This window comes from Pocillopora damicornis, chromosome 3 (assembly GCF_964200805.1).
Source record: "Pocillopora damicornis chromosome 3, jaPocDami1.2, whole genome shotgun sequence".
Classification (NCBI taxonomy): domain Eukaryota; kingdom Metazoa; phylum Cnidaria; class Anthozoa; order Scleractinia; family Pocilloporidae; genus Pocillopora; species Pocillopora damicornis.
The window spans coordinates 30,991,892-31,009,192 of record NC_142672.1 but is presented as its reverse complement, the minus strand read 5'-3'; the positions used below and the strand labels follow the sequence as shown (position 1 = coordinate 31,009,192).

General features: G+C 39.7%; 3 protein-coding genes across 3 annotated transcripts; all 3 read left to right on the top strand.

The window, feature by feature from the left end:
- The first annotated feature begins 319 nt into the window (after positions 1-319).
- LOC113665103 (neurexin-4-like) lies at positions 320-1,089 on the top strand. Its single transcript, XM_089200719.1, has one exon. It carries the CDS (start codon positions 442-444, stop codon positions 946-948), a length of 507 nt encoding a protein of 168 aa, XP_089056845.1. The 5' UTR covers positions 320-441; the 3' UTR covers positions 949-1,089.
- A 4,364-nt stretch (positions 1,090-5,453) lies between these two features.
- LOC149049352 (contactin-associated protein-like 2) lies at positions 5,454-8,069 on the top strand. The gene is made up of 3 exons (XM_089200726.1): positions 5,454-5,798; positions 5,888-6,005; positions 6,414-8,069. Exons 1-3 carry the CDS (start codon positions 5,454-5,456, stop codon positions 7,019-7,021), a joined length of 1,071 nt encoding a protein of 356 aa, XP_089056852.1. The 3' UTR covers positions 7,022-8,069.
- Positions 8,070-14,126: 6,057 nt separating this feature from the next.
- On the top strand, positions 14,127-16,020 carry LOC149049351 (contactin-associated protein-like 2). The gene is made up of 3 exons (XM_089200720.1): positions 14,127-14,644; positions 14,734-14,851; positions 15,242-16,020. The coding sequence occupies exons 1-3, from the start codon at positions 14,273-14,275 to the stop codon at positions 15,847-15,849; spliced, it is 1,098 nt and encodes a 365-aa protein (XP_089056846.1). The 5' UTR covers positions 14,127-14,272; the 3' UTR covers positions 15,850-16,020.
- The last annotated feature ends 1,281 nt before the right edge of the window (positions 16,021-17,301 follow it).

The window sequence follows — 17,301 nt, the reverse complement described above, 5'->3', positions numbered from 1 at the left end:
TTTAGACGCGATCCCTTCCATTATTTAAGAGCAGAGAAACTGACATCGTCCATGGTGGAAGATCACTTAGACTGCACTTTCCTTTGTGCTTGAGAATCAAAGTGTTATTCCTTTAACATGGCAGCGTATCCTGACTTCAAAAGTCTTTATCTGTGTGAGTTGTTGGCCACAGACAAGTACAGAGAAATCAAAAAGTTCACTGCAAATGCAACCTTCCATCATTACAGTTTATCGGTAGGAACTCTTTAGAAGGTTCCTTTTTCCCATATGAATGTGGATAATTTATTTATCTTAAAACACATCACTTACCATTGCTTTCTTCTTTGCATCTAAGGAGATAAGACCTGCAGTCAGATCAAGCAATGTAATCTCCCGAGTGGCACTTACGTCATCGACCCTGATGGAGGGGGTGAAGTGAAACCTTTCAAGGTCTATTGTAACATGACGGACAAAAACGGTGTTGGAGTGACAGTTGTCAGTCATAACAGTGAAAACAGAACACTGGTGGACGGGTTTAGTGACCCTGGCAGTTACTCACGCGATGTCACTTACCATGACACCAGTTTCCTTCAGCTGGCAGGTCTAACAACTTCATCCGATCAGTGTGAGCAGTTCATAATGTACGAGTGCTACCAATCAGTACTCCTTCTCTTTGGTCGAAAGTCCTATGGCTGGTGGGTGTCACGTGACGGCGAAACTATGAAGTACTGGGGAGGAGCTGATTCTGTCGATGACAAGTGCGCATGCTGCTTGAATTCTACATGCGCAGACATCAAATACGATTGTAACTGCGACAAAGGAGAGCAAATTTGGCGAAATGACAGCGGTTTACTCAAAGACAAATCCAAGCTTCCCATGAGGCAACTGAGGTTTGGAGATACCGATTCAAATGCTGATGATAAGGGATACCATACACTTGGAAAGCTGAAGTGTTTTGGACTCATCTAAGACTCGTAAACAATATAATACACTGTAACTGTATACCAACGATATGTAGACTGGCCTGATCTATCATCTTAAAGTTTAACTTTGTCTTTAAAGGCGGTTAGTTTCTTTATGCAAAAGAAATCAATGAATTGATTTTAATGTCAAGTGAAAACCATCCTAGTTTGGACAGATGTCCTTTGCGCAGTAGAATATTTTGGTGCCAAAAGCTCATTTTCCATTTTTAGAGGTGAAAAGATGGAAAAAAAAAACGCGAAATCATTGCACCATAAAATATTTTACCTTTCCATCGCAATATCGCTTTTAGTTTGTCTAGCAGAGTAAAAGTGGATTAATTTGATTGAGTTTGAGGCCTTTGGTGATGTCAGATGATTAAAATGCGATTTACCAAGCAGAAAAATAAAAAGCGATTAGGAGATACTCTATCCTGAGTTTTAACTGTATCGTCATGGTTTATTTGGTCCACAAAGCGGTTTTAAGACGAAGTTATAAATGCTGTGAAAATGATTTGTAAAGGTAAAAAATCACTCAGAATCCTCTGCCTATCGATGATCGCAAAGTCACTATGTGGATGGATTCTTCTCGCCTATCGAGGCCTGTTATTTCTTCATAGTCGCTCTATTGCAGCTGAAAAAGTCTAAATTGCCGGCAACGTCACCGCAGCACTTCATAGGAAGAAGTAGCGGAGAATAAGGTGAAATAACCTGATGATAAATATGAGCATGCGCAATAAGTATAACCTGCCTTGGTGCTGACGTTTATGGCGCGGTAATCGGCGCCCTCAACTCCGCGTGCTCGTTGCCTGCGGGCATCCTCCTCACACTTCAGACGCAAAATTCACTTTAATGAAGGGGAAGGCATAAGCACGATCGATGCCTTTAAGAAATAGAGCGTGATATGTATTGACTTAGGGAAAAAAAAAACAGAGAGACTACGCTTTATCCCGATCATCGTGATTAAATCACAAAACAGGCTTAAAGTAAAGCTGGTGCATGTCAAATGACGGCGAGAACATGAAGTACTAGGGAGGAGCTGATTCTTCTGACTACAAATGCGAATGCAGCTTGAACAATGCATGTGCAGACAATTATTACGAGAGCAACTGCGACAACGAAGACCTTAGCTGATAAAACGATAGCGGTTTACTCACAAACAAATCCATGCTTCCCGTCAAGGAACTGAGGTTTGAGGATACCGGTCATGTTGATGAAAAGGGATACCACACACTTGGAAAGCTGAAGCGTTTTTGACTTATTTAAGATTCATAAATCCATAAACAGTAAAAAAGAGAAAATTGGTAGTTTTTCTATGCGTATAGGAGATTGTTATACACAATCAGAAGTGCCGAAAGCACAATTTTCTGTTTTTAGAAGTAGGAAAAAAAGAGAGGAAGAAGAGGTAACGCGAAATCATTCCACCTCAAAAGATTTTTGGTCTCCATTGTTATATTGCAATTTAGTTCGTCAAGTGGAATTAAAATGGATCGACTTGTTGGTATTCGAGAACTATTTAATCCTTGGTGCTATATGATTAAAATGAAATCTACCAAGCGGAAAGCAAAAATAAAATTATAAGATACTCCATCCCGAGTTTCTGTTGATCTTTATTGTATCGACCTGGCTTATCTGGTCTTACTACGGCGAGAGTTATTACAGTATTGTCTTCAAACCTAAGCGTAAATATAATCATCACGCAGGGCTGGATAACCCCGTTTCCCATGTGAGTCTCACAACCTTCTGATATTTGCAGTTTACGACAAACAAAGTTATTTATATTTTCCATTGAGCATTGGACACTCGTTGGAAGAGAATCCCTCCGGAGTTTAAGACAAATGGCGCAACTGTCCTGCATCAACAAATAATTGGAGAGCCCCATTCAAGCTGAACCGTTGGTGAGCTCTTGTCACCCTCTTGAGAATTTACAATTAATGAAAACAAATCAGAGACATGACGTCATTCCAAAAAAAAGGAACAGATAATGATGGAATAAAACAAATCAGAACAAATAAATCGCTGATGATTTAACTACCTGGTTGTATGACAAGTTTACATGAGTTTCCTTGATCAATCTTGTAATTCTCCTGTCAACTGCAATACACTTACCTGTGAGTTAGATGGAAGAGTTTGGCTTCACTTAAATGATAACATTCCTCTAACGGATGCAATTGTTAAATTTTTACTTCTGCTCTTGCATGGATAACGAGCTGAAATTATGAGCAGAAGTTAATTAATGAATTAATTGATTTTTTTTTTCTCCTTTGGCGGGTAGTTGCTGTCAGTATCTTTACGCATCGAGTTCCCATGATCTCACGAGCTGTATGACCTTAATGCGATTACATGGAAAATTGCAACAGTTCTTAAATCATGACACTCGTGGTAGATCGGTATAGCATCAGAAAAGCCCAGACCATGTGCACATCATTTAAGCTCCCCAGGACTGGGCTTTCTCGGCAGCAGCACAAAGGTTATGAACTGATTACCTGATAATTTAGAATCGATTCATTGGTTCTCGTTCTTAATTTATATCAAAGACATCTCTTTAAAACAGTCTAAATTACGTATATTCCAAATGTCTCTGACATTTTGATGCATTCAACTTGTCATACATTCGCAGCGGATAGGGAAGGCGGTTTCCCTGTTGATTTCTCATTTATTTTCTTATTTCCAAAGTTGCATTAGTCAGAAATCCAATTCTTTTAGACTATGAGCAGTCCCTTCCTTTCGGTAAAGTCCGTCGCGTGAGTCCGAAAAAGATCAGTGAAAAAAAAAAAATTGATGTTAGAGCACCGGGGAAGGTCTGGAAATGAGGCACTTGACTCTCGCTGCGCAGCTTACGGAGGTTCACGCCTCGAGAGAAAGCCAGTGATTAATTCATGAAAGCGTCACGCGTTGTGTGACTTAGTGTTAAGTTGCGAGGGGAACCGTTAAGAATTTGACACGCTATAAGGAATAGTATGGTGAACGAAATATGGTCGATTTACAACGATAAATATTTCGAAATATGAAAATTTTACATATAAAATCAATAGCACTTACTCACAGCTTGTGTCCGCTGTGGTTTCTAGCGGTTTCTGCCGTTTAAAGCTTCCTTTTCCATTATTGTTATTCCTGTCAAAAGACGAAGTCCCCATACTATTCTTTATAACGCGTTAAAATTCTCCACGGTTCCTATCGTTACCTAACACCGAGTCACACAACGCGTGACGCTTTCATAATTAATCGTTTGCTTTTTCTCAAAACGCGAGCTTGGGCCACCTCTGGTTTCACCTGTGTTTTATGCATTATTCATTTGTGTTTATTTTGGCGATGTATGGGATCGATGGTGATTTTCATTGTTTCAAAAATAAATTCCCTTCTGTTCTAATTAAAGCCATCTAAAAAGATCTCATTGTGGCTGTAATTCTTTGAAAGAAAGAAGTATCCAGACACGACATGCTGTTGAAAAATTATTGATGTATGTGCAGTAAAACGTGATTTAGAATTATTTTTGTAAATAGTTTCACGAAGAGGATGAAAACTCAACATCAAACTTAACAGCTCATTATTTTGAAACAGCAAGGTTTAATTTGCAAAAATTCACCGGCTGAGATGCCTTATATCAAGAAAGAAAAATCCTCAGGTTTTAATTAATTTTTATGGAATTAACGAGACCTTCGACCAAAACTGTTAAACAGGATTTGCCATAACATTAGCATAATAAAAGCGATCACATTGCCACGCCCGCCCACTTTTTCGAACTTCTATCCTTCGGTCAACATGTTTGAAATGGTTCGACTGCTAAGGGGGGAAGATAGCTTTTGGGGGCTTTGAAGATATAATTGGTAGGCTTCTCGGAAAACTGTTTCCAGCCACCTTAATGACTTCACACAAGGGGGGATTTCAGAGATTTAGTATGCCAACTGCTCGAAAACAATACAAATAATGTTTTTCTATATTCCACAAATAAAATATGTGCATATTCGTGAATTTTGAACACATTGTGGAAGGTCACAAACTTGCCTACTTTTGATCACGTGATTTCTTATACATATCGAAAAGCTCATTCAACGTAACATCGTAAGCCTGAGTCGTCTCAGGGTAAATGCGAGCCATTTCTGAAAAATAGCCAGCTTTTCTCTTCTCTTCTTGTTCTCAGCATGATGTTACCCAAATATAGAGTAGTAGGTGAACTTTTTTAATGAATATTTTCTAGTGAATTTTGAAAAAATATTTACCGTTTTCGGTAAATTATTGTCTGCTGCATTAGTTTACATGTATGCATCTCACGCAATGTACAGATCACAGAGCTGCAATGAGCTCAAAGGGAATTTGTACATTCTACATTACAAAAATTATTTCCGCCAGCTCTCGAAATTTCGTAATTCAAACATGCGTTGCACCTGCCCATAGAAGGGCTTTTAATCATAAAAAGCAAACAATACCATAAAAGGATAAGTTTCTTTTTCACAATTAAAGTGCTTTATATCTTAAAGCACCTCATTCAGGTGTTGTCGTCCAACAGCCACCATCATGCTGCTCCTGCCACTCTTAATATTTTTCCCTTCGTTGCTTACCTTGATGTTTGCCATGCAGAACAGCGCTCTTTATCGAAATCCAACATGCGAAATTTCTCACGGTAACTTTAAGAGCGACCCCTTCTATTACCTTTGGGAAGACAAAGTTACCTCTTCTATGGTAAAAAGTGCGTTTTCTTGTGTTTTCCTTTGTGTTGGTGAACCAAAGTGCTTTTCGCTTAACGTAGCAGAGTACCCTGACTCCAACGGTCTTTATCTTTGTGAGTTGTTGGTCACTGACAAATACAGAGCTACTGGAAAGCTCTTTGCAAATGCCACATTCCATCATTTCAGTCCTGGGGTAAGCTCTCCTTACATATTTGGTGATTGAAACGTATTTTTACCAATAGAATTTAAAATATTTGTGGAACGTTCTCGGTCTCTTTTCAGTCGCCATGTGAAAGTGCTCCTTGTATGAACAGTGGTGTCTGTGTCCCTGAGTATGAGTGGAACTCCTATCACTGTGACTGTAAGCCTGGATTCTGCGGAACTCACTGCAAACGAGGAGGTAAAAAATGGTTTTTGTGTGTGTACGTCTATTTTATCCCAGATTTGAAAAAATACATCTGTAGAAGGTTTAGCTTTATTTTTATTTGTGATTGTTCATTTTCACTGAAGCGTTCACAATTATAGCCTCTTGAGAGCTCTTCATACGTCTTAAGTGCTTCATATCCAGATAAGCACACAGCTGTTGCGATAGAGCAGTTTTAACGTAATAATTCGCTTCCTTTCAATACGTACACTACGTCATCATTGTGTACAACGGAAATATGAAGCATGCTAATGAGCGTAATTGTACACGAATTCTCTGGCGAGATATAATCCTCCCCGTAAAAACTCCATGAATTTAATCCAATGCTAAGAACGCTTGAAGAAAGATATGCTTGTGATCAATTTCTTCCTTTTTGCTTCCAAGGAGATAAAACCTGCGGTCAGATCAAACTATGTAATCTCCCGAGTGGATCTTACGTCATCGACCCTGATGGAGAGGGCGGAGTGAAACCTTTCAAAGTCTACTGTAATATGAATGACAAGGGCGGTGTTGGAGTGACAGTTGTCAGTCATGACAGTGAAGGCAGGACGTTGGTGCGAGGGTTTCGTGCCAAAGGCTCTTATTCTCGCTCCATCAAGTACACGGAGGCTGATATGGCTCAACTGGCGAAACTGACCGCTTCATCAGCTCACTGTGAGCAGTTTATAAAGTACGAGTGCTACGACTCACAGCTCCTCTCCAATGGTAACATGTACGGCTGGTGGGTGTCACGTGATGGAGAGAAGATGAAGTATTGGGGAGGAGTTGATTCTGTTGATTACAAATGCGCATGCGGCTTGAATAATACATGTGCAAACATTAACCGCGGATGCAACTGTGACGCGAATGACAACACATGGCGAGAGGACAGCGGCCTCCTCAAAGACAAATTCAAGCTGCCAGTGAAACAACTGAGGTTTGGAGATGCCTATTATTATGGTGACAAGGGATACCACACACTCGGAAAGCTCAAGTGTTTTGGACTCATTTAAAACTCACATACAAAAAAGTGCATTGTAACTATATACACTTGCTTTTTGTAGACTCGCTTGACGTACCGCTTTAAAGCAACTAGCTGTCTGTACAATTGCTTTTTGCAGTTCGCTTTTTGCGAACGTAATCGACGAAACAATTTTGATATGAAGTGAAAACCACCCTAATTTCGACACATATCGTATGCGTAGTAGATTATTATACATCCCTATAGGTACCAAAGGCCTTTCTTCTACTCATAGAAGGGAAGAAGAATGGAGAAGGAAGAAGTGTGAGGCACCGAGCGGGATCACTTCACCTGAGAAGATTGTTTCGCTTTCCACCGATATCTCACAATTTGTCTTAAAACCTTTTAGGCCTTTAACACCATAAGATTTCAATGCAAATTCTCGCCTGGGAATGCAAAAAAGCCAACAAGAGCCACGCAACATTTAACTGTATCGGTGTGTTTTATCGAAAAAAAGGAAAAGCTTGACCTTCAACCTCAAGTTTATATTATATTGTTCGCGGCAGTAGATCAACAAACACGATGATTCAGATTTTTTCTGTGAGCCTAAGGAAATCGAACATATTACTTGTGGTGGAGTGAATGCAATTATCTCATAAATATCAGTTGGAAGGTGAAAATTATTGGTTTTGACATACAGTGCATGTCTTTTAGCATTTTAAGCATAATTTTTATCCGCCGAAGGCCCAGTTTCCGCTGCTTGTAGTTTTAGACGGAGATTGTTAACAGTATGAAAAGTATTTTCATTAAGCATCTTCACTAAGATTTTTCCCGTACGCCTGAGACATTTGTTGATTTAAATTCTCGTAGTTTAAAGTTGGAGAACAACGTACGTTTACCTTGTTGGTCTCCCAACATTCTGATAATTGTCTTTTTCAAGAAACTCGGTAGCTGAGATTTTTTCCGTAAGCCTAAGACACTCGTTGATTTACATTCTCTAGTTTAAAGTAAGTAACTCGGGTACACTGCCCCAACAAATAATTCGAACTCAGCCCCATTCTAACTGAGCCGTTGGTGAGGCACTATCACTATCAAAAAAATGAAATGAAATAATACAGACCGCAACAAGTAAGCTATTAATAACATAACTACCCGCATGCATAACAAGCTAACATAGGCCCAATGTTTCCTGAATAACACCTTAGTATCCTTAAGAGAAATGTTATGGTTGTACCACATTTGCTTACCTGATTGCCGGTTTACCATGTAAAGAGAGGCTCTCTCGAGAGCTTCCTCTTCAGAGTCTATCGGTATAGTTGTCATACTCTAAACCTAAACTGTTAAGACATCTTTCATCGATGACTGGCTTGATTTATATGATTAAGAATGCAAGTTAAGCTGGACGTTCAAATAAGAGTTTGAAAACCTCTTTCATAAGGTCAATGAAGACAAAGGCCAGACACTTCATCAAGGTGCGATTGAATAAACAGCCTGGATACTGCTACCCTCCTTGAGGGCAGTTGGCTTCAATTCTTGACCAATGCCTCCAAATTAAATTCTTGAAACCAGAAATACGGTGAAAACAATTACAAGACGAGTGAAAACAGGAAATCATCAGCGGCTGACGAGTATCTCTTAAGGGTGGAGTAAGGAAGGGAGCCTCTGCTTTAGTAGCTATCAGATCAATGTCACTATGCGCATGCACCTTTCGGTAGGAAGGAGTAAACAAAATATAGTGTTTAAGTGGCACTGATTAAAAACATAAATTGCATTTCCCCGAACGCAACCCAATTACCCAGCCAAGGATCGAAGTCCGACACGTTACTTACCATTTGGCTGCATTTACTTTTGGCGCATCACAGCACTCTGATTTTAACCTCCTTAGCCTCTTTTCGCTTTAGAGGCCCGCCTATAGAATTTATCACTACGCTCACTCACCACGTTTTTATGGCTTACCTAAAATTCATAAACCGGGAATTCCTTTGAGACCCATTGCCTCTTTTGTTAATTCTCCGACTTATGCAATTTCTGGTTATCTTGCGAGAAATTTGTCGTCTGTTGTTGGGAATACTGATTACACTGTCGAAAATTCTTGGGAATTTGCGGATTTCAGAAGAGATAAAACTCTTAACACTTGTGAAGAATTAGTATCTTTCGACGTTGTTTCGCTCTTCACTAAAATCCCAGTTGATCTTGCCGTTAAGGTTGCGGAGGAGAGACTCAGAGATGATGCTTCCCTGAGACAAAGAAGTTCTTTGCCTGTGGAGGATATTATTCATCTGCTGTCTTTTTACCTCAAAACCACGCAATTTACATATAACGGCACCTACTATCAACAAGTTTTTGGTACAGCGATGGGTTCGCCCGTCTCTGCTGTCATTGCTAACATGGTAATGGAGACGTGAAACAAAGGGCCTTAGCCACTTCACCGGTTAAACCCTTTTTCTGGAAACGATATGTCGATGATGTTATTTCTGCGGTATCCGGAAATGAAGCGGAGCGCCTCTTGTCGCATTTGAATTCAGTAGAGCCGTCGATCCAATTCACCCTTGAGCGTGAAAAGGATAGACATTTGCCCTTTCTTGATTTAAATGTGTCCAGAGGAGTTCAGGGTAATTTAGAGACAAGTGTCTACCGTAAACCTACCCACACCGACAAATACCTAGCCTTCGATTCTCACCACCCTATTTGCCATAAAAAGTCTGTAGCCAAAACTTTACTTAAGAGGGCTGACTGTCTACCATCTTCACTCGATTCGAAGCCTGAGGAGAGGAAATATGTTTCCAATGTCCTAAAGGCAAATGGCTATACAAAAACTTTTCTCCGTAACTGCCAAAAACCAGTTACAAATAGTAACGCTCTTGATGAAAGGGAACCAGCGACTGGTTTTGCTGTTATTCCTTACATACAGGGTGTTACGGAACCCATCAAGAGAATTTTGAATAGCCACAACGTTAAAGTTGCTCAAAAACCTTTTCAGACTTTGGGGCATATTTTCGCCAAACCTAGGGATCCTGTCATGAAAGAACAACGAACCGACGCCACTTATTCTATTCGTTGCAATGACTGTGACAACAAATACATCGGACAGACCAAACGTCAGTTTGGTACACGGTTAAAAGAGCACCAAAAAGCGGTTTTCCTTTGCAAAAAGGAAAATTCAGCTTTATCGGAGCATACATGCCTAACTAACCATACAATTGGGTGGAATAATTCTAAAATTATCACTACTAATCGGCGTTACCACCAGTGCCTTTGTTTGGAGGCTTGGCATATTAACTCCGCCCAGGCGGTGTGCGCACTCCGATTGCTTTGCATTGTGGTAGCTTCATTTTCAATATGGCGGTGAAAGCGGCAGAAATCGGAAGATTTTGACTGAACATTCTGCAAAAGTTAGGCCGCTCCTTTTTCCTTTCACCATAGGTAAATATAACCTGATTTATTCTGAATGTGTAAAAGTATTTTTTGTACGTATTTGTCGCGTATTCTATGGTTCTCAAGAACAAACGCAATCACTGTTTTTTTAGTATGTAATTTGAGACCAGTTTTCGAGAAGGTCAGATTTGATACACGTCGTAGTTTGGAGCCTTTCAAAGATTTGGATGGCCGCTTTGATCCTTCTTCAACAACTCTGACTAAACGCTCTCAAACGCTCTCCAACGGTACATGTGTTTCGCGCATTTTAATTGCTAGTGTTTGAGACCGATTATGACCTATTGTTGCGTTACACCGCGTTTCTATTGTATACTCAATTGTGTCGTAAATCTAAGTAGAAGCAAATTAGCTAATCGCGAGTGTTGTATGGTAAATCTACTATCTTGATCATTGAATGAAGGACAGTTGAATTAGAGTAATAAAAGAAGTCACTTTACCACTGAATAACTCTACAATACACACGGCGACATGCCGGGTAAGCCGGAAAGCAAAATGCAGTCGATCGTGAAAAAGTGTTGATAGACTTGTGAGACTCCTGTCATTCGCTTGCGCTTTTAAATCTTCTGACCTGAAAACTTAGCTGTTATTAAGATATCTTTTAATGACTTTCCTTTGCGATGTGATAATAAGGGTTAGTTTTAAGATGTAATTTTCTTGTCTGTATGTTCTTGAGGTTTGGCAAAGCCGAATGAGATTGTTACAGAAGGTAATATTTTCATGTGTACGCGCTATTTTCTTTGCTTTCAAGTATACTGTCTCTACCACAGAAGATAACTCCAGAGATACGGTTTTCAAAACCGTATTTTAAGTATTCTCTATTCTTTCAAGCATATTTGAAAATCTGTATGTTTTTTTATTAAACGTTGAGCGTGACGAATTTGGTCTCAGAAGGCGTAACGCTTCTCCTTTTGCAAATCCCGTATTTACGCCTTTAAGTGTATCACATGAAAAGTAATTCGTGTATAAGAAAGTAGCTGTCTCTTTGTAATGAGTTTGCATGTCAAGGGTTGATTCCCTGTTAAATAACTCGCGAATTTGTTATTATTCACACAGCCATCGGCTGTGAGTGTAGCTGCTGTCAAATGAATAGATTCTTGGGAAAGGCTGCAGTTTCGATTCTTTTTGAATCTCTTCAGTTGCCTCCTAACAACGAATTTGTCACGGAGGAATAGCAGGAGTCGCGCAGGCCTGCCAACACTTTTTAACTTCCGAAGGAATGGCAACAGGCAGTGAATCCCCATCACATTCCACGAGTTCATTCGCGCTATCTTGCTGCCACCAAGGATGTTCACTCGACCGCGACAGGATGTAAATGACTCGCTTTTCGTTTTACGACCATGATGCAACGCAATCAGAGTGCGCACACCACCTGAACTCCGCCCACGCTCCATTAAATCGTGACGATGCGGTTTACTTCCTGACGCCTACTTACATCTCGTCAGAAAAAAGGCCGCTAATTAGTGATCATATAAAAGGACTTCTTGTTGCAGATTTAGATCACCCCTGATAAAGGCACCAGACAGGAGTGTCGAAACGTTGGGTCTATGAATTGTAACTTCTTCGGTTACATTCATTAAATCTGCAAACCAGAGTAGCATCAAACTATGTCTGATTGCCCACCTGGTTGCCGTGTGAACTTTTATATACTTCACAAATTTTTTCTCAAATGAGCCATACCTAAAATTCGACTACGAACACAGCCACTTTTAATAATGCATATTGTATATAATTATAGCGGAGCACGTAGAGCTTAGCCCCATAATTATACAAAATAGTAGTAACCCATCAAGCCGAAAAAATTTGGATGTACGACCGTATGACCTTACAAGGTGCTGCTTTCAACATGTTTGGTCAACTGTACCGCGGGCACGCCAACGCCACGGCTTTGTTCAGTAGTACAGTGGTCAGTCCACTGGGCTCCGAGTCGGACGACCCGGGTTCTAGTCCTGGCCGGGGCAAGGCGTTGTGCCCTTGAGACGTGCGGGAAAAAAAATGCGAGCTCCGCCTCTAGGCTTGGCTGAATCCATATATTATATTACAAAAAAGTTACCTGTTAAGTTTCCCTTCGTCTCACCGTCGATGGCAATGAAACATGCGTTCGATGTTTCTTCGATGTAAAAACTGATAAAAGAAAGTTGAAAACTTCCTTTTTCCCCTTGTTCAATATTTTCCAAAATTAATAGGGTAAGAAGTTTAAAAAAACTGTGAACATAACATGTTATACTAGGTGGTCTGAAGATAAAAACACCATAGGTCGTTTGATTATTTTACGCTGGGAGCAAGAGAGATGCGTGAGAATACCTAGAGCAACTCGAGCTTCTTGATTTTTTGAGCCAATCTTTTTTATGTTCAACATTCTTAACAGTTTAGTTTGAAATTTGAATGATGAGGAGCGATTTTCTCTGATAAACTTCCTCGTGTGCAAAAGCATCATTAGCACGATAACAAAATGAAGCAAGCTCGCGCTATTGAATGTATAGGTTACAGTACTTGTTTACGTGAACAATGCTGGTACAGACAAATTATTATCAGCAGTCAAATATAATGATCATAGCGATAGTTCATTTTGATGTAGACGTCTCAGGGTTCTAGCTTCTCCAAATAACCAACGCAAAGGATATTGCATAAAAACAGTACCTAAGGGGGTCTTACTTGAGAGACTCAGGAGTTACAGACACTAGGTTTAGACAACTGAGAAGTTCCTCTATGAGTTTGTTCAGTTTACCTACATTTTTCGCAATCTTCGTTGGTGTTTTCCATTTTTTTTTTTTAAAAAATACTGCTTTGTGTTTTACTCGAAGCCACCTACGGGGATCTCACTGCGGCTGTAACTGGCTCAGTTCATTGTTTGAAAGAAAGAACTATCCAGACACGACATGCTGTTGAAAAATTATTTATGTATGTGCAGTAAAACTTGATTTAGAATTCTTTCTGTAAATAGTTTCCAGTAGAATCTGAAAACGCAACACTGAACTTAACAGCTCATTATTTTGAAACAGCAAGATTAAAATTGCAAGATTCACCTGGCTGCGACGGCTTATCTGAAGAAAGAAAAATCCTCAAGTTGTTGATAATTGTTATGAAATTACCGAGACCGTCGACTAAGATTGTTTAACAGGATTTCCCATAACATTAGCATAATAAAAGCAAGAAAGAACTATTTATATTAGATACGACATGCTGTTAAAACATTATTGACGTATATGCCATAATACTTGATTTAGAATTCTTTCTGTAAATAGTTTCCTGTAGAAGCTGAAAACTCAACACTAAACTTAACAGCTCATTGTTTTGAAACAACAAGATTTAATTTGTAAGATTCACCTGGCTGCAATGCCTTATCTGAAGAAAGAAAAATCCTCAAGTTGTAGATAATTTTTATGAAATTACCAATACCGTCGACTGAAACTGCTTAACAGGATTTCCCATAAGATTAGGGCGATCCAACTTTGGAAGGTACAAAAAAAGATAACAAAAATTTGTTTTAAACGCTCGAAACGAAAACTAATGTGAGGGTTATGAAATAAATATCCCCCCTTCTAGCTTGCTGGCATGTCGGCTGATAATACCCTTGGCTGAGAGACTGTCCTCAAAATTTCAAATTTCCTCTTGAAGCCTTGCTTCTCGGCCAATAAATTCATTTTATGGACAATTTCTCAGCCCTGGACATTATCAGCCGACATACCAGACGCCTGAATATGGTTTCTTTACACATTATTTCGGCCAGCTCTCGAAATTTCGTAATTCAAACATGCGTTGCACCTGCTCCCTAGATGCGACTTTTAGTCATAGAAACCAAACAAATACCATAAAAGGACGAGTTTTTAATTTACAATTAAAGTAAATTGTATCAATAAGCAGCTCATTCATGTGTTGTCGTCCAACAGCCACCATCATGCTGCTCCTGCCTCTCTTAATATTCTTCCCTTCGTTGCTTAACTTGATGTTTGCCATGCAGAACAGCGCTCTCTATCGAAATCCAACAGGCAACCTTTCTCTTGGTAACTTTAAGTGCGACCCCTTCTATTACCTTTGGGAAGAAAAACTTACATCGTCCATGGTGAAAGGTCAGTTTTTCTGCGCTTTCCTTTGTGTTGGTGAACCGAGGTGCTATTCGTTTAACGTGGCAGAGTATCCTGACTCCAACGGTCTTTATCTTTGTGAGTTGTTGGTCACTGACAAGTACAGAGCTACTGGAAAGCTCTTTGCAAATGCCACATTCAGTCATTTCAGTCCTGGGGTAAGCTCTCCTTACATATTTGGTGTTTGAAACGCATTTTTGTCAATAGAATTTGTATTGTTTGTGGAACGTTCTCGGTCTCTTTTCAGTCTCCATGTGGAAGTGCTCCTTGTATGAACGGCGGTGTCTGTGTCCCTGAGTATGAGTGGAACTCCTATTATTGTGACTGTAAGCCCGGATTCTGCGGAACTCACTGCAAACGGGGAGGTAGAAAATGGTTTTTGTGTGGGTACTTTTTTTTTCAGATGTTGAAAAATACATTTGTAGAAAGTTTAGCTTCAATTTTTTTGTGATTGGTTATTTTCACTGAAGCGTTCACAATTATAGCCTCTTGAGAGCTCTTCATACGTCTTAAGAGCTTCATATCCAGATAAGCACACAGCTGTCGCGATAGAGCAGCTTTAACGCAAAAGTTTGCTTCCTTTCAATACGTACACTACGTCATCATTGTGAAGAATGGAAATATGAAGCACGCTAATGAACGAATTCTCTGACGAAATGTTATCCTCTCCATTAAAACCCCATGAGTTTAATTCGATGCTAAGAGCGCATGAAAAAAAAATACTTGTAATCAATTTCTTCTTTTTTGCTTATAAGGAGATAAAACCTGCAGTCAGATCAAACTATGCAATCTCCCAAGTGGATCTTACGTCATCGACCCTGATGGAGAGGGCGGAGTGAAACCTTTCAAAGTCTATTGTAACATGACTGACAAGGACGGTGTTGGAGTGACAGTTGTCAGTCATGACAGTGAAGGCAGGACGTTGGTGCGAGGGTTTCGTGCCAAAGGCTCTTATTCTCGCTCCATCAATTACACGGAGGCTGATATGGCTCAACTGGCAAACCTGACAGCTTCATCAGCTCACTGTGAGCAGTTTATAAAGTACGAGTGCTACAACTCACGGCTCCTCTCCAATGGTGACATGTACGGCTGGTGGGTGTCACGTGATGGAGAGAAGATGAAGTACTGGGGAGGAGTTGATTCTGTTGATTACAAATGCGCATGCGGCTTGAATAATACATGTGCAAACATTAACTTCGGATGCAACTGTGACGCGAATGACCTCACATGGCGAGAGGACAGCGGCCTCCTCAAAGACAAATTCAAGCTGCCAGTGAAACAACTGAGGTTTGGAGATGCCTATTATTATGGTGACAAGGGATACCACACACTCGGAAAGCTCAAGTGTTTTGGACTCATTTAAAACTCACATACAAAACAGTGCATTGTAACTATACACTTGCTTTTTGTAGACTCGGTTGACGTACCGCTTTAAAGCAACTAGCTGTCTGTACAATTGCTTTTTGCAGTTCGCTTTTTGCGAACGTAATCGACGAAACAATTTTGATATGAAGTGAAAACCACCCTAATTTCGATATCTCACAATTTGGTTCATCTAGCAGAGCTAAAAATGGAAAAGTTGATTGTATTTGCGACCTTTTAGGCCTTTGGCAGCATAAGATTTAAATGAAAATTTCCCCTTGGAAATGCAAAAAAGCCAAAAAGAGTTACGCAACATTTAACTGTATCGGCGTATTTTGCCAAAAGAAAGGAAAAGCTTGACCCTCAACCTAAGGTTTATATTATATTGTACGCAGCAATAGATCAACAAGCAAGATGATTCAGATTTTTTCTGTTAGCCTAAGACGCTCGTTGGTAGAAAGTCCCTTTGCTTAGAGTAAACAGCGCAAGTGTACGGAGAAAACAGTATTTAAAACCTTTAATGTGTTTGGTTGAATCTTCTATTCAACGAAAACTGAATGAAATACTCCTTCGAGACTCGCGCGTGGTGTCATTTGAGCAAGGGGTTTCCTAACATCTTCAAAGGAAGTCGAACATATTACTTGTGATGGAGTGAATGAAATCATCTCACAAATATCAGTCGGAAGGTGAAAAATGTTTGCTTCTGATATATAGCGCATATGTTTTAGCATATTAAGCATAATTTTGGGCGCCCAAGGCCCATTTTCGCTGTTTGTAGTTTTGAGACAGAGATTGTTAACAGTATGACAATATAATACACTGTAACTGTATACCAACGATATGTAGACTGGCCTGATCTATCATCTTAAAGTTTAACTTTGTCTTTAAAGGCGGCTACTTTCTTTATGCAAAAGAAATCAATGAATTGATTTTAACGACAAGTGAAAACCATCCTAGTTTGGACAGATGTCGTTTGCGCAGTAGAGTATTTTGGTGCCAAAAGCTCATTTTTCCATTTTTAGAGGTGAAAAGATGGAAAAAAAACGCGAAATCACTGCACCATAAAATATTTTACCTTTCCATCGCAATATTGCTTTTAGTTTGTCTAGCAGAGCAAAAGTGGATTAATTTGATTGAGTTTGAGGCCTTTGGTGATGTCAGATGATTAAAATGCGATTTACCAAGCAGAAAAATAAAAAGCGATTAAGAGATACTCAATCCTGAGTTTTAACTGTATCGTCATGGTTTATTTGGTCCACAAAGCAGTTTTAAGACGAAGTTATAAATGCTGTGAAAATGATTTGTAAATGTAAAAAATCACTCAAAATCCTCTGCCTATCGATGATCGCAAAGTCACTATGTAGATGGATTCTTCTCGCCTATCGAGGCCTGTTATTTCTTCACAGTCGCTCTATTGCAGCTGAAAAAGTCTAAATTGCCGGCAACGTCACCG

Coding starts and splice junctions, on each gene's coding strand:
- LOC113665103 (XM_089200719.1), top strand. CDS start 442: ATGACGGACAAAAACGGTGTTGGAGTGACAGTTGTCAGTCATAACAGT.
- LOC149049352 (XM_089200726.1), top strand. CDS start 5,454: ATGCTGCTCCTGCCACTCTTAATATTTTTCCCTTCGTTGCTTACCTTG. Junction 5,799..5,887: donor TCCATCATTTCAGTCCTGGG/GTAAGCTCTCCT, acceptor GTCTCTTTTCAG/TCGCCATGTGAAAGTGCTCC. Junction 6,006..6,413: donor AACTCACTGCAAACGAGGAG/GTAAAAAATGGT, acceptor TTTGCTTCCAAG/GAGATAAAACCTGCGGTCAG.
- LOC149049351 (XM_089200720.1), top strand. CDS start 14,273: ATGTGTTGTCGTCCAACAGCCACCATCATGCTGCTCCTGCCTCTCTTA. Junction 14,645..14,733: donor TCAGTCATTTCAGTCCTGGG/GTAAGCTCTCCT, acceptor GTCTCTTTTCAG/TCTCCATGTGGAAGTGCTCC. Junction 14,852..15,241: donor AACTCACTGCAAACGGGGAG/GTAGAAAATGGT, acceptor TTTGCTTATAAG/GAGATAAAACCTGCAGTCAG.